The 13,209-nt window shown below is 40.7% G+C and overlaps 1 protein-coding gene across 1 annotated transcript in view; it reads left to right on the top strand.

Annotated features, from left to right (window-relative positions):
- The window catches only part of ZPLD1 (zona pellucida like domain containing 1), a 108,820-nt gene that overhangs the window by 62,814 nt on the left and 32,797 nt on the right, over window positions 1-13,209 (top strand). Inside the window, exons 11-13 of the mRNA XM_083819396.1 lie at window positions 194-302; window positions 3,003-3,032; window positions 4,879-11,175. Of these exons, the coding sequence (XP_083675522.1) occupies window positions 194-302; window positions 3,003-3,032; window positions 4,879-5,054 (315 nt within the window). The 3' untranslated portion in view covers window positions 5,055-11,175. The remainder of the gene's footprint in view (window positions 1-193; window positions 303-3,002; window positions 3,033-4,878; window positions 11,176-13,209) is intronic.

Here is a 13,209-nt window from a genome sequence, read left to right as displayed (position 1 = left end):
GCTAGGCATTTACAAGATACACTTCTAGGGAATATTGCAGCAGTTTTTATTGCAGAGTAGTTTAATGCATACTAAGAAATAAAATCGAAGTTGTAGTATTGCTTATAAAAGAGCTTCCATTAAAAAAGGAAGCACAGAAGGGCAATAATTCCATTCCACTCTGAAACGGTGATTGTTTTGATTAACTGTTCAGATTTGCAGTAACAGAGAAAGAAGAGACACTGGTAGGAGAACAACTTGGAGTCCTCAGAGCACCTCTGGCAATGCTGTAATCACTGCTGGCCCCATCATTACAAGGAGTGGTAGGAACAAGCAAACTTTTTCTGTGTACTGCAAGAATCTCGAACACCTGGGGAAATGTTTTTACAGTTAACTAAAAACTTCCAATGACTTAGAGAAAGGGTGGTTTCTCCATGAGTTTGGGTATTTTTTCCTCAACTATTGAAGTCTTTGTTAGAAATTTTGAACTAATATTTCTGCTCAGCTCACATGATTCCTCTTGACCCCATGAAAATCTCTGTGAGATACTGTTATGCTTGTACATCCATTTGAAAAGCTCAGACTCAGTAGGTTGACTTTTTTCAGATTTCACTGAATATAATGGAATTTACAGTACTGTGTTCACGATCACAATTTAATTTGGACAGCTAATAAATATTCACTGTCACTTTCTATTCACCATTTCTTACAGTTTCACATGTGTTTCTATTTGTGTTGAGTAATGTTAATACATGCTATACTTAGCCTTCAGCTATCAGAAGGAAATAGGACAAATACATCACACCTTGTAGGGGACTAAAATCTACTCTTTTAGATCCAGAGTTAAACTTCATGGATTTCCATTTTAATTGCCAAAAGTAAAGAAAACAAAAACCAACCCAAAACACACACAAAAAAAACCCACAACCTGTAGTCTCTGAAAATTATTTGACTACTGTTGATAACTTAATAAATTAAAAGTATTTAAGAAATTCTGTTTTTCAGATTTCAGCAGTCTTAGATTTAGGAACCTGAGAACAGGACTGAATCCTGTCTAGGAAAAATAATTGAAACACTTGAGAATTAAATCCTTTTTTACACGCAAAGTGGTTCTGCCCACATGTACAAAGGCCAATTGATCCTCCAGTACTGGGAACCATCTACCAAGAGACGTCTTAAAACAAATACTCTCAGTTAGAAACAATGTTTTTGCAATCAAAGTCACTATTTTTTTTCTCCATTGTACATGGTCTCAATTGAACACCCTTGCTGTCATCTGATTAGTCAACAAAAAGTGAAAAGAACTAACTTCAAATTTGCATGCGTGAATACTTGTTGAAAATAAATGACAGATTTGCTTAAACATCTATGCTAGAGAAATGCTGCCTCGACCAAGGAATGGGAACTATATAGAACTTGCTATGTGAGCAGCCCCTGTTAAGTGATATACTTTGATTCAAATGCTGTGAATATTGTTTTTATTTTTATTTTTTGAATAATAAAAGTACTTCAAAAAACAGTGATTCAGTTCTGAACTCTGCCACCAATTTCCTGAGTGCTGTTGGTCAAGTCAATCTGACTTGAGCTTCAGTTTTCCTTCTGGAGCAGAAAGAGGCAATTAATATTTCCTTTCACTGTCCTTTACCCTTGTGGAAATAAGTGTATTAATGATGTGACATTCATGAATACTGTAGTGAAAAGGAGGAAGGTCATGAGAAAACATCTCAGTTGAACAAAAGTGACTTTGTGGACAAAGAGTGCCATAGGTGGCAGTACTGGCTTACTCTGACATGAAGCTATGCAAAGGTGCTTATAGTATTTTCAAGACAGACACTGGTCCAGCTTTAGTACAGGTGTGTTTGTACAGCGCCCATAAAACCTGCTGCACCTTGCTGACCGTAGTACGTATGTCTGTATTATATCACGTGGCTGCAGTTGCACAGATGTGCAACCCCTCGCTTTCCTCATCTGATTTGGATTGGTGCTGCATCTGTCCTGGGGCTGGTCCTGTGTGTGTCACTGTCTGCATAGGCAGGCACCTCAAGTAGTTAGCCAGGTCTTCCCATCACTCTAGTCACAGTTATTCTGGTAACAGCACTTTTTATGTAGTTACCCTAGTATGAACTGAATAGCACTACTGCAAAAGAATAATGTCCCTTTTTCTGTGTATTTCTGAACTCATATTTTTGACATTGTATCCTTTTCAGAGAAGCTTCATTCTTGTTTGTTAATCTAAAAAGTCATTGTAGAAGGAATACACAGAAGGAAATATTTTGGTCTCCATGTCTAGAGACAAAGCAGGTATCTACTTGTGAAAGTGAAATTTCATGGATTTTGATGGTTGTCTCACTTAAACATAGAAGACAGCTGCTTAGTGTAAACATATATAAGAGCTGTGCTTACGAGTTGCCCCAGAAAAGCACAAACAATGACAAGAAATGTAGTTTTGAGATCGACAATGGTAAGTAACTTCAGAAAGATAAAACGAGCACAAAATACAAATGTTTCCTTGAATATGATGTCACTATGTAACTGTTAAGAGCAAAGTGTGCATTGGGTAAGGGCATTTTTTGGTAATCATTTTAGGTCACTGTTTTTTTCTTGGAAAAAGGTTAAACCTTTTTTCATATACAGATACTCTTGTAAAATGGTTATTGTTGAAGGGACTTGTGTATAGTATCACGGTTATCTTTGTATTTGTATTAAAAGGAGCAGAATAGAAATGCAAATCTTTTTAAATAAGGGGGCCCTGCACTAAGGTGGTTTTTATTTTTATTTTATGCCACAGAATACTAAGTAACTTCGTATTGGTGCACTCACCTTAAAAATGAAGGAACGTCATGCAATTCATGTTGTCATCCTGACTTTACCACAGATACTAGGAGCAGCTAGTCAGTATTGCAAATACTGTTGATGTGCTTTGAAAATGAAGCTAGGACTTCTGTGTGCAAGGTGGGGAGGAGGGGTGTGTGGTCACCAGGTGTTTGTAAAAATGTAATGCTTCCTATTTTTGGTTTATACAGATGAGACACCAACCAACAATTCACAGCTTGGTAAGTTAATCAAAATTCCAAGAAACACTAAAGAGATGGTTTGAGTGAACCATTTTGATTCAGATCTATGCACTGAGCTAGATTTTTTTATTTTTGTGTGTGTGTGTGTCTGTCATTTAAATAAGTAAATACTGACATACCATAAAGAAAGCAAGCAATTGGTAAATCTAGAATGCTCAGTTTAATTTGTATACCCAGCCCCACCAACACAGTAACTTCTAATTCTGTGTTGGCTTTGAAATGAAAATCTGCTTCTGTGACATACAAGGGTGAAGAAACATTACAACTGCCAGAAGCAAAATTAAACTTAAGCAGTAAAATCTGCTCATGCCATCTGGGAGTTGTGCAGCAAAATTGTTGTTATGGTGCAGTCCAGTTCACAGCTCAAAGTCAGAGGAGTCCTGCTTCAGCTCTTGTTCTGAAATATGCTGCAGGGGAGATCTGGTCTTTAAGTTTTACAGTGATTCTCTTTTGGGCACTTGGAAGACTTGTTTCAGCTTGTATGTTATTCTGCTGGTAATGAGGAGTAGCTAATGACTAGGAAAGGTTGTTCAAGCTTGGGTACCCAGGTGGTCCACTGGGCCATCCTACTTCTTACTTGCCCATAACGGGACCCAGTGGCACAATCAACCTACTGTCTCCTCTGAACTTTAGTAGCTATTTGTTCCCTTCTTTTCTCAACTTAGACCCTTTAGAAGCAGCTACCTTTCCTTTCTGGCATGGAAACAAGTTTTCCCTAAAATGAATTACTTACTGGTTTGTTCCTACCTATGGGTGTCATTAAAATAATAAAGGCAGTTTCTCCATTTGCTGCACACAGCTTGGTATTGTAATGGCTGCTACCTTTCCTTCCCATCCAAAGAAAACAGTAGTCTTCTTACCATTCCACAGCACCAGCCTTCCTGTGCCTGTTCTCCCAGAGGGGGGAGCACAGAGGTAGTGAGGTAGGATTACTAATGTAGTAGAGAGAACGATGGGTAAGGTCGGAAAGCATCACAGGATTGAGAAGGGGATGGCCACCTGACAAATAGAGAGCTGACTTTTTCTGCTTTAAGGAGGGAGGGATTGGTGATGTGCAGGCTGCTTCTGGGAAGAGCAGTGTGGCTCCTCACCTAGAAACTGCCCTGTAATTTCACTGGACCGTTCAGCACTGGTAGTGCAAAAAACGAGCTCTTCTTAGGCAAACACTGATTGGTGCTTTGGATAGTACCTACCGCTCAAATGTTTTGTCCTCTGCTGTAAAAGATGGTACAGGCTGGATATGTGCATTGTAGTGTTCAGGTTCAGGTCCACAAACAGCCTTTTTGAGCTACACTAAATAGTAAATACATGTGTTGTATCTTCTCTCTGAGACTGGATAAAAATGTTAAGGGGCCTCCTGTGAAGGTGTGCAGACAAACTTAGAGTAGCTGAGATCTGACTCTAGATATGCCTGCTAAGGATTTTTATATCCATCATATTGAGATGTAGCTAAGGATATTGGGGAAGAAATCCTTTCGTTAATTTGCCTAGGCCATAAATCCTTATGCCTCACCTTGATAGTTTTTGGGCAGTAACTGTCTTGCTTTAAATAGCACAGGTCAAGGTTGGTCACCCAATGTGAGGGGTTTATGCAAGAAGTATCCTTACTGTCTTTATTCCCCAGCACGATGGGTATTGAAAGAACTAACGACTATTTTCAAAGTATACTTAAATTTTATCCAAGCAGACAGGTACTTGCTCTGAAGTAGCTTTAGTCCCTCCATTGTAATTATTGTTGATATAAGGTGTTGTAATGGAAAGATGGATGTTCGGCACTGCTGAGAAATTCTAACCAGACCTTCCCTGTGCATTTTTGTTCTTGCAGCTCATCTGAATGGAGATACTTTCCAGCTGAATTCAGTCACCAGTGCACTGATTTCTGGCGTGGTCATTCTAGGAATCACAAGCATTTTCTTTTTTGTATGGTCCCTAACACTTCTGCACAGAAATTGGCCCAACAGCTCAATTTTGAGTGGCATCCGAAACCCAGTTTTCAACTGAAAGTGATGTACTTGCACTTTTTCTTTGGAGTTGCCTTTCTTGTTCATGAGATACATCACCACTAAAAAAAAAAAGGGGGGGGGGGGGGGGGGAGCGCAATATTCCAGCTATATCCAGCTGCTATTCCAGCTATTCTCTATCTGCAGACTTGTTAGATGTTGTTGTGTAGGTAGGCAGCAGTAGTATTGGTAACAATCCTAGGAAATTATGAGAATCTCAATTGTGTTTGTGATCAGACTGTGACATGCCCATGGGTGTGCTGACAATAGAGCTTGTGTCTCCAGCTTCCCGGTAAGATCTTCAAGCTGAAGATGCTTAAGGTGAGAATCTTTCCAAGTATGCCATTCTTACGCAAAACCTGACACATTCAGAAACATTCCTAAATTCATATACACCTACTAAGATGAGGATCACTTCTATTTTGTCATGTTTTGTCACAAATTTGAAAAAACAATTGTAGCTCAGGAGGAGCTTGTTATTATCTGTCTTGGCTAAAAAGAGCCACTGAGAGACTTAGAACAACAAGTGACTTTTGTTTATTATTAATTTGAAAGTATTTTCTTAAGATATGTCTTCAGTTGATTTGTGGTGATTTCACAAAAAACAAGACAGAATTTGGCTGGTATTGAGTTCAGGGCAAATTGCAGTTGGTCACGAACAATGTGGCAGTTTTAGAGGTGGAGAAACTTTTTTGCCAACAAAATCACTGAGTGAGAACATAAGTGAGTTTTAAATCTGATGTTCAGCAGAAAGCTAATTCTGCACAGAATCACCACAAACACAGTCTTCAGTCAAATTCTAACACTGGGAAATGCTCCAAGGGGAGAACGTATTTGTTTAGCCCCTGCCTCCCTGAAGAGGCAAGCAAATACAACCAATACCAAAACTTTCCCGATCTGAAATTATTTTGGAGCCTAATTTGGCAGTAGAACTCTAACACCCCAATTTGTAAGGTCCAGTTTTGCCCTTTTTTTTTGTAGTTCTGACTTTCCTGTCTATACAAAGAGTAGTAGATCAATGCTTATTTCTTCAGCAGATTTTCCCCATGGATTAGACTTCTTCATTGCATGGATAAGGGGAAGAGAGCGACTAGAAGAATACCAGGGCACAAGCAGTACCATACTGTTGACTCCAGTTATTCTGATAAACAGACTTATCTGAAGTGAGTGTGAGTTACCAGGTGTCTTCAAACAGGTGCAGCTGTGTAGAATAGACAAAATCCTAGTACTAGAGAGGCCAAAATAGATTTGACATTAAGCTGGACTGGATAGACAGTTGGGATTTTGGTCACAGATTCAGCAGTTAATTTGGAATTTCATTTTTTCATGTACTGTACATATTGGCCCAGAAACACCTCATTAATGTTTATCATCATCATCCTGTGTTAACAATGTCTGTATTTTCATTAATGTGACACAACTGGCTAATGATCAGGGCTCCTTGGCTCTCATGACTGAATACATAGAGACTTGTTCTCAGATTTGTGATCCTGCAAATGCTGTATAAAGGCCTGTTGTTTGCAAAGTCAGCTGTGCTCTAGTATGGTGTCCCTAACAACCAACACTGTACCTGTTTTCCTCCCATCTCAATACCTCAGAAACATTTTTGCACTTCAGGGGTTAGGTCTGATGACATGTAAAACATGATTGTTTAATAAAATTATTTGAAACACTTCAGAATGAATGCTTTGTCTGAATTGGTCCCCCCCCGCCCCCCTTTTAAATTGTTTATATGTGCATGCAGTAACCTCATTTCTACAAACATGAGAAATTAGTTTGGTTAAGAGCTTTCAATATAAAAGATAAATTAATAAAGGTCTGCTGGCCCTTGAAAAGCAGTGACAAAACTCTAGAGATTAATGTCCAAGTCTGGATAGAAATAAGCCTCAGATAATCTGTTGTAATTTACTCATAGGCAACCACAGAAATTCTGTAAATGCAATTCATACTTCTTAGTTTTAGTTGAAAGTTTCCAGTGATGGAGCTAGTTACCATCCTCAGTAAGCTGTTAATTACTGTCCCTAGTACTTTTAAAAGGACTCCTCCAAATGTGAACGTGCCCAGATTAACTTTCTAGTGATTAGAAGCTGTTGTGCATTGGTTAGACTGAGGGAGACCCCCTTCTAACAGAAATATTACGTAATTTGCTTAAGACTGTAGGGAAATAGTAAATGTTACTGCAAAAAGTTGAAAAAGTTGTTGGTATAGTATCATACCTGTCCTATTTCAGTTTCTATTTCTGGAAATAAATTTTATTGCTTTTATATAGATAGAAGCAATTTACTGTAGTTAACAAACATGTCCACAGAACTTATAAATGTTTGGTTAGCCTGCTCCTAAAATTTTGTTACCCGATAATGTAAACTGTGATTTTCTTCTGTAAGGTAAACTTTTTGGAGTGGTTTGTTCTTGTGAAGAACCAGATTAGGTGGTGTCTTGTGTTGTTTATCTTTTCCTCATGTGAAAATTATTAGGTACCAAAAGGTGATCACATACTGGTTGAGTTAGTGAAGAGGGTTCCTGCAGTCATCTGCGGGAGCAGATGCATCTTCATCTTACTGATGTATGATCACACGATGCATCTTCATAACTCACTGAGATAAATGCATCGAGGTGCATGTGGAGGTCATAACTTGTGACCTCACCCCTCTGAGTTTCGAGAAACAGCTTAAGCAGAGTCAGGGCGGATGTGCACAAAGGCTGCACCTTACTTATTCAAAGGCAGAACATTAGGTGAGAGGGGAGGACAAGTGGCTTGAAAGTGTAAGTTATGTACTCCTGGTTCTTGAGATACTGGGTCTTAAATGGAGAAGTGAATTAAAAAGTGTGCTGTATATGAAGGAACTTTTAATCCAGATGTATAATCCACCTGGATACATAAAGTGGGTCTCATAGGTTAAGTGAAACTAATTTAGTAAAAAAATATAATCTCCCCTAATAGAACCCCGTCTATTAGTGGTGCCCATCACCCATGCCTAAACACTTTGCACAGAGGCCAGGTTTCTGCAGGTAAGCACAATGTACTGAACAGTTCCCGGGTTGGTGACCCAGATATGGGGCAAACAGAACAGACACCAAATGACTCTAAGATTGGTTTAAATCCAGTCAAATTTAATTAATCTGTACCAGTGTGGAAATACTTCTTGGCTTTGAAAGAAACAAAAGGAATATCCAGCTGGAGCTAAGCACACCGGTACGTGGGATAAATTCAGCTGATACTTGACAAACAGGTCTTGGCGAGGTAAGCTGGAAGTTAGTCAGGTTTTCCACTTCATTTGTCAGGCAATATTTCTTACTTTTGGTATCTCTTAGGCTCTACCAATATTTCAGAAGCAGCAGCCTTATCCTGTTAAGCTACTCATCCTTTCATCTGGAGGAGACACAGGCAGGAGTATTGTGATAAACTAGGAAATGTTGCAAGCATGGCAGACTGGTCCTGCCTTAGGTTACACCTAGTCTTTATTTTAATGCCACTTGGACATTTCTAGTGCCTTTCAGGAAGAAAGATCATCACTTTTCTGGCGGGATGGAGGTAGAAGGGACACAGCAGAGTAGCTCTGCAGTTATTAGTGACTAGACTGGTCGTTTGAGACACAGTCAGTCTTTCCCATTCTTTAGGAGAATGTTTGTGCAATTTGGGAACAGATCCTTGAGGTGGTGGAATTGAAAGTGTAAGGGAGGAATATTCTTCATTGAGTGATTTTTCTCATGCAGATGATAAGCTAGTCACTGCTGGCAAACTTAAGAGGGTTGCTGGCCAGACAGATTTGAAATGCTGATATTACATTTGTAACCTCTGCTTTTGGACTTGTGGTAGAGTGTGGAAAGTACTTTCTGCTAAAGCAGGACCCACAGCAGTCCTTGTAACCAAGAAATGGCTTTTAGTAATAGCTCAGATGTTCTGATACTTTGCTTGCAATTTACAGCTAAAAGGGGAAATGAAATCTTCAGTGCTTTGTATTGACATGATAGTGGTTCCAGAAGTACAGCATCCTAGCCTGAGCAGCCATGTCCATCCTTAACTGGTTTATTTATGCTCAAAACTTAGGTCTCTGAGGCGCATTTATTAAACTTGCTTATTTTGCATAAGCATTTTAAAAAAGCTTACTTCAGCATGTTTTCAGCCAGTTTCCCTGGACTGGAGAACGAATGGGAAGAGGCTCGGTGTTCCTGCCAACAGTGCACCAAGCTTCCAGACAGGATGGAGAGGCTGGGTGATATCCACTACAGGTACTGCTCAGGGTGGGCGAGGCAATGCCTGCTGTGCTGACTGTTTTCTCCTCAGGGTTTTAATCCCTTGTCTCTTAATTCAAACTGATGTCTGTCTCCGTTTAGTTGCTTTATTATTCTTAGTGGGTGGTAACATCTGTCTACTCAGCAGCTGTTTTGAGAGACAGGAAGAGTTTTTGTGCTTTTTAAGCTGTTCAGAATGCTTTTTTTTTTGCTTTTTTTTTTCTTATGAAGTAAGTAAAATTCAGTGATCTGGGTTTATCAGTGTGTTCACAAGTTAATTTATGTAGCAGATACGCCTGATTTTTTTCTTCTCTCCAAATTGCAGTGAATGAGGATAAATCCTGTTGACTCAAATGCTAATTTCATTGAGTTGAGTTAATGCTAATTTAATTGAAGCATGAGTTGAGTGTGGGATCTGCACTGGCTGTTTCATTTGGCGCATACACGTACACACGTTCACCAGGTGTGTACGCTGTGTGCGATGTGTCGGGGTAAATGCTCGCAGCATGCCCGCAGTTAGCATCTTGTTTGCAGTGTTAAACCCTGCTGCTGGATGGCAGTGGCTGCACAGCTGAGTCCATGTCATGCGATGGAGTAACACCTGTGGGGCTCACCTCCCTGCAAAGCATGGACCAGCACCATGACCAGTGTGGGTAGAGGCATGCAATGGGTGCCTGCTAGGCTGTGGGGCCCACTCCAGTGACACTTTGTATGTGCTTTATAACTTGGCAAAGCAAGGACATAGTCTGGGTAATACTTGTGCTGTTCATTTCTGTTGCTACCCATTGATATTGCTGAGTAGTTTGTTCTACAGGCAAACACCGCAGACGTGACCTGATGGGAATGCTGATTACACACACTAATAGTTAGTGGGAAATCAGTGAGCAATCTCCTCTCTGGGTAATTGTGTTTGCTTCCATAAAGGAAGGCAGAGCAGTGAGAGCAGGAGGCAGTGGCGCTATGGACTGGGGCAGGAGAGAAGCGGCCCCTGCAGATTGAGGTGTCAAGGTGTCGGGGTACAGGGAAGAGACCTGGCTTTATTCCCTGCACGCAGTCACTTGGGATTCAAAGGCTAGTGCCTTTGTGATGTGATTAGACTTGGTTGCATTTTTTGTGGTGCTTCTGGGGCAACCATGTGTCTGTTCTTGTCCTGGTGTGTTCCTGGGGTGGTTAGTGCATAGGGCAGGCTCTGTAGCATAAGCTAGGAAGTCCTGTGCCATCCTAGAAAGCATCCTGTTTTGATACTGAGCCTGAAACAAGATCACAAGTGGAGAGAGTGAAATGTTAAGCACTCACTCATGTGCTTTCCTCTTGTTCAGATAACTTCTGCAGTAGGAATAGGCTTAGGCTTTGGTGACATTTCAGTGTTTTCAGCACAGCTAGCTGCAAAATCTTTTATCAATACTTGCAGAGGACTGCATTGGTATACAGCTCAGATAAGAACCTCTTCCTGGAGTTTTTATTAAATAAATTGCACTTAATAAAGGTGTTTCTAGCATATCAGGCCAAATCTGTGGATGTGGCTTGGCTCTTATATTAAATAATTTAAAAACAAAACTCAGACACAATTGGAGTAGGGCTCTGTTTCAATCACTACTCTAATTTCTACTTCATAGAATAGAAAGTGCTATGAGTTCATGATGGTGTTCTGCCTTTTTTTTTTTATTATTTTTTTAAAGCATTTTTCAGTTATCTGCAAGCTCTTTAAACGTATTAGGTCCCCCAAAGACTTCTCTCCAGGTAGAACAACCTTCATTCCCTCAGCGTATCCCCCCAGGACAAGTTTTCCAGCCCCTGGCCATCTTCATGGTGATCAACTGGGCTTGTTCCAGTCAACTGTTGTTTTCCTACCATTGGGAGGACTGATACTAGATGTGATCCAACAAGTGGTGAGTAATGAGGGGAAAAATGCTTCCCTCAATCTGCTGGCCATGCTCCTGGTTATACAGACCCCTCCTCCCCCACAAGCTGTTTACCCACCCAGACCACAACAATCTAACTTGATTAGAAGAATACTGATGGAGATGATTTGGGAATGTTGCTAAAGCTGGGGTAAATGACACCTGCTTGGCACTCAACCACAGATCTAGTCATTTTAACAGGTTGGTCAAGCACAATTTTACCCTTGGTAAATCCATATTTACTATTCCCAGTCACCACTACCTTTTTCTTGTGCCAAGAAATGAGTTCCATGTTTCTTGTGTGATTACTCCAAATGCCAAAAAGCACATGGGATTCAACGCAGAAGGCCTGAGCCTTCTGCAAGAGGTGTACCTGTGAAGCTTGTGTTTGAAGTCTGTTTCCCATCCGTCATTGCTTTGGATTGCCCTTGTTACCATTTCTCCATTTGTTCAGAGAGATTTTGCTGTCAGTTTCAGTTCCATGTCCCACTGTTCATGTATGATAGGGACAATGATGCTACGAAGTAAAAGTTTATTTAATCAGGAAATTACATTAAAAATCCAGTCCTGACAGGGTACCGACACTGTAAAAACGAGGTTGGGAAATGGTTTGAGAAGGTCAAGTGGATCAACCAGTTGACTCTGGTTTGACAGTTTAGACAGTGCTTCTGGATCAGTCCCTTCTTGCACATAGCTGGGTTGAACCAACAGATTAAAGAGAGCATGTGCTCTGTGCCTTAATTCTTAGCCTTGCTCCTGAACCCTGTCTGCTCAAACCAAAGGTTTAATCCTTGGCGCTATTCCTGGTGCAGCTTTGCCCCACCGTTTCTGTCTGATGTTATTCTGACCTGGCCTGCTTCTCTAGGATTGCTTGGCACTGTAACCTCATGCATTCCCATGGGTGCAGTTAGCTCTTGTTGCTCCATGGGTGGGTGGATGCCTGCCTTGGCCATCACTCTGCTGCTTCTGTCCAGCAGTCCTGGTGTAACACTGGGTCATGACCACCGAGGGAGCTGTGACAGCTCTGCCGGCGCTGTACTTCTGGCTCTGAGTGCCAGTGCCCTCCCTTCAGTGGTGGGGAACGGTCATGCCAAACTGGTGGCTGCTGCTTTCTCAATTTATGTTTACCCAGGATGGGGCATATGGGACCAGACTGACAGTAACAAAAGCGTACGCTGACTAACAGTCTAGAAAATAAGTTCTCATTTTGGTACATTTCAAACTTACTGCTCCTCCAGGTAAGTTTTCAGCAAATAAATCCTGATGCTCAATATATTGAACCTGGACTTGCTGTTGTCATCATACTGGAGGGAAGAAATAGGAGCATGAAGGAACCAAAATTTAAGCAACAGCACAACCTTATGCTAATATTTTTGCATTTACCTCAAAATTGAAAATAAACTGATTTCCATTTGCTTCAGTATCATTTTTGTCTATTCTATTCTGGACTGAGTTGCACAAAAAAGTTGCACAGAAATATCCTTTGATTTACCTGGATGTAAAACCAGCATGAGGGCCCTTTACAGTTAATAAAATAAAGCAAGCAGGCTAGTTGCGTTCTCAGAAGACAGCCCTCTTATGTATTTCCTCAGCTGTTTGTTCATGTGATTTGTAAAGGTTTCCTCTGATGCTGCAGAGGCTATTTGCTATTCTTGTTGTTTTATGAGTTTTGCAGAGGAGGAAATCTGAAGAGACTCTTACATCCCACTTCTTGTTTCTGTTTCTGTGATTGACTGGCTTAATTCCGCTTATAGGTGTGCTGGGGCTGCCAATAATCTCCTTTAAGGTGGGTATGGAGATCGCTTGTCTTGTCCTGCCTGCAGACAAAGAAGCTGAGGCTTGCTGCTGTTTGTACTCTCTCAAAACAGCTTTACCCCGTGAGAAATACATCTGTAATGACTGCAAGGCGGTGGATATACAACGGAATAGCTAATGGTATCCATACCAATGGATTCAACGCGGTAAAAACCACCCAGCCTCTCAAATAGTTGCCTCACAAATGAATCGCGTTTGAATCGCTGA

This window comes from Anser anser (assembly GCF_964211835.1).
Source record: "Anser anser genome assembly, chromosome: 1".
Classification (NCBI taxonomy): domain Eukaryota; kingdom Metazoa; phylum Chordata; class Aves; order Anseriformes; family Anatidae; genus Anser; species Anser anser.
The sequence above is the reverse complement of the archived record's forward strand: the minus strand, read 5'-3'. Positions and strand labels throughout refer to the sequence as shown.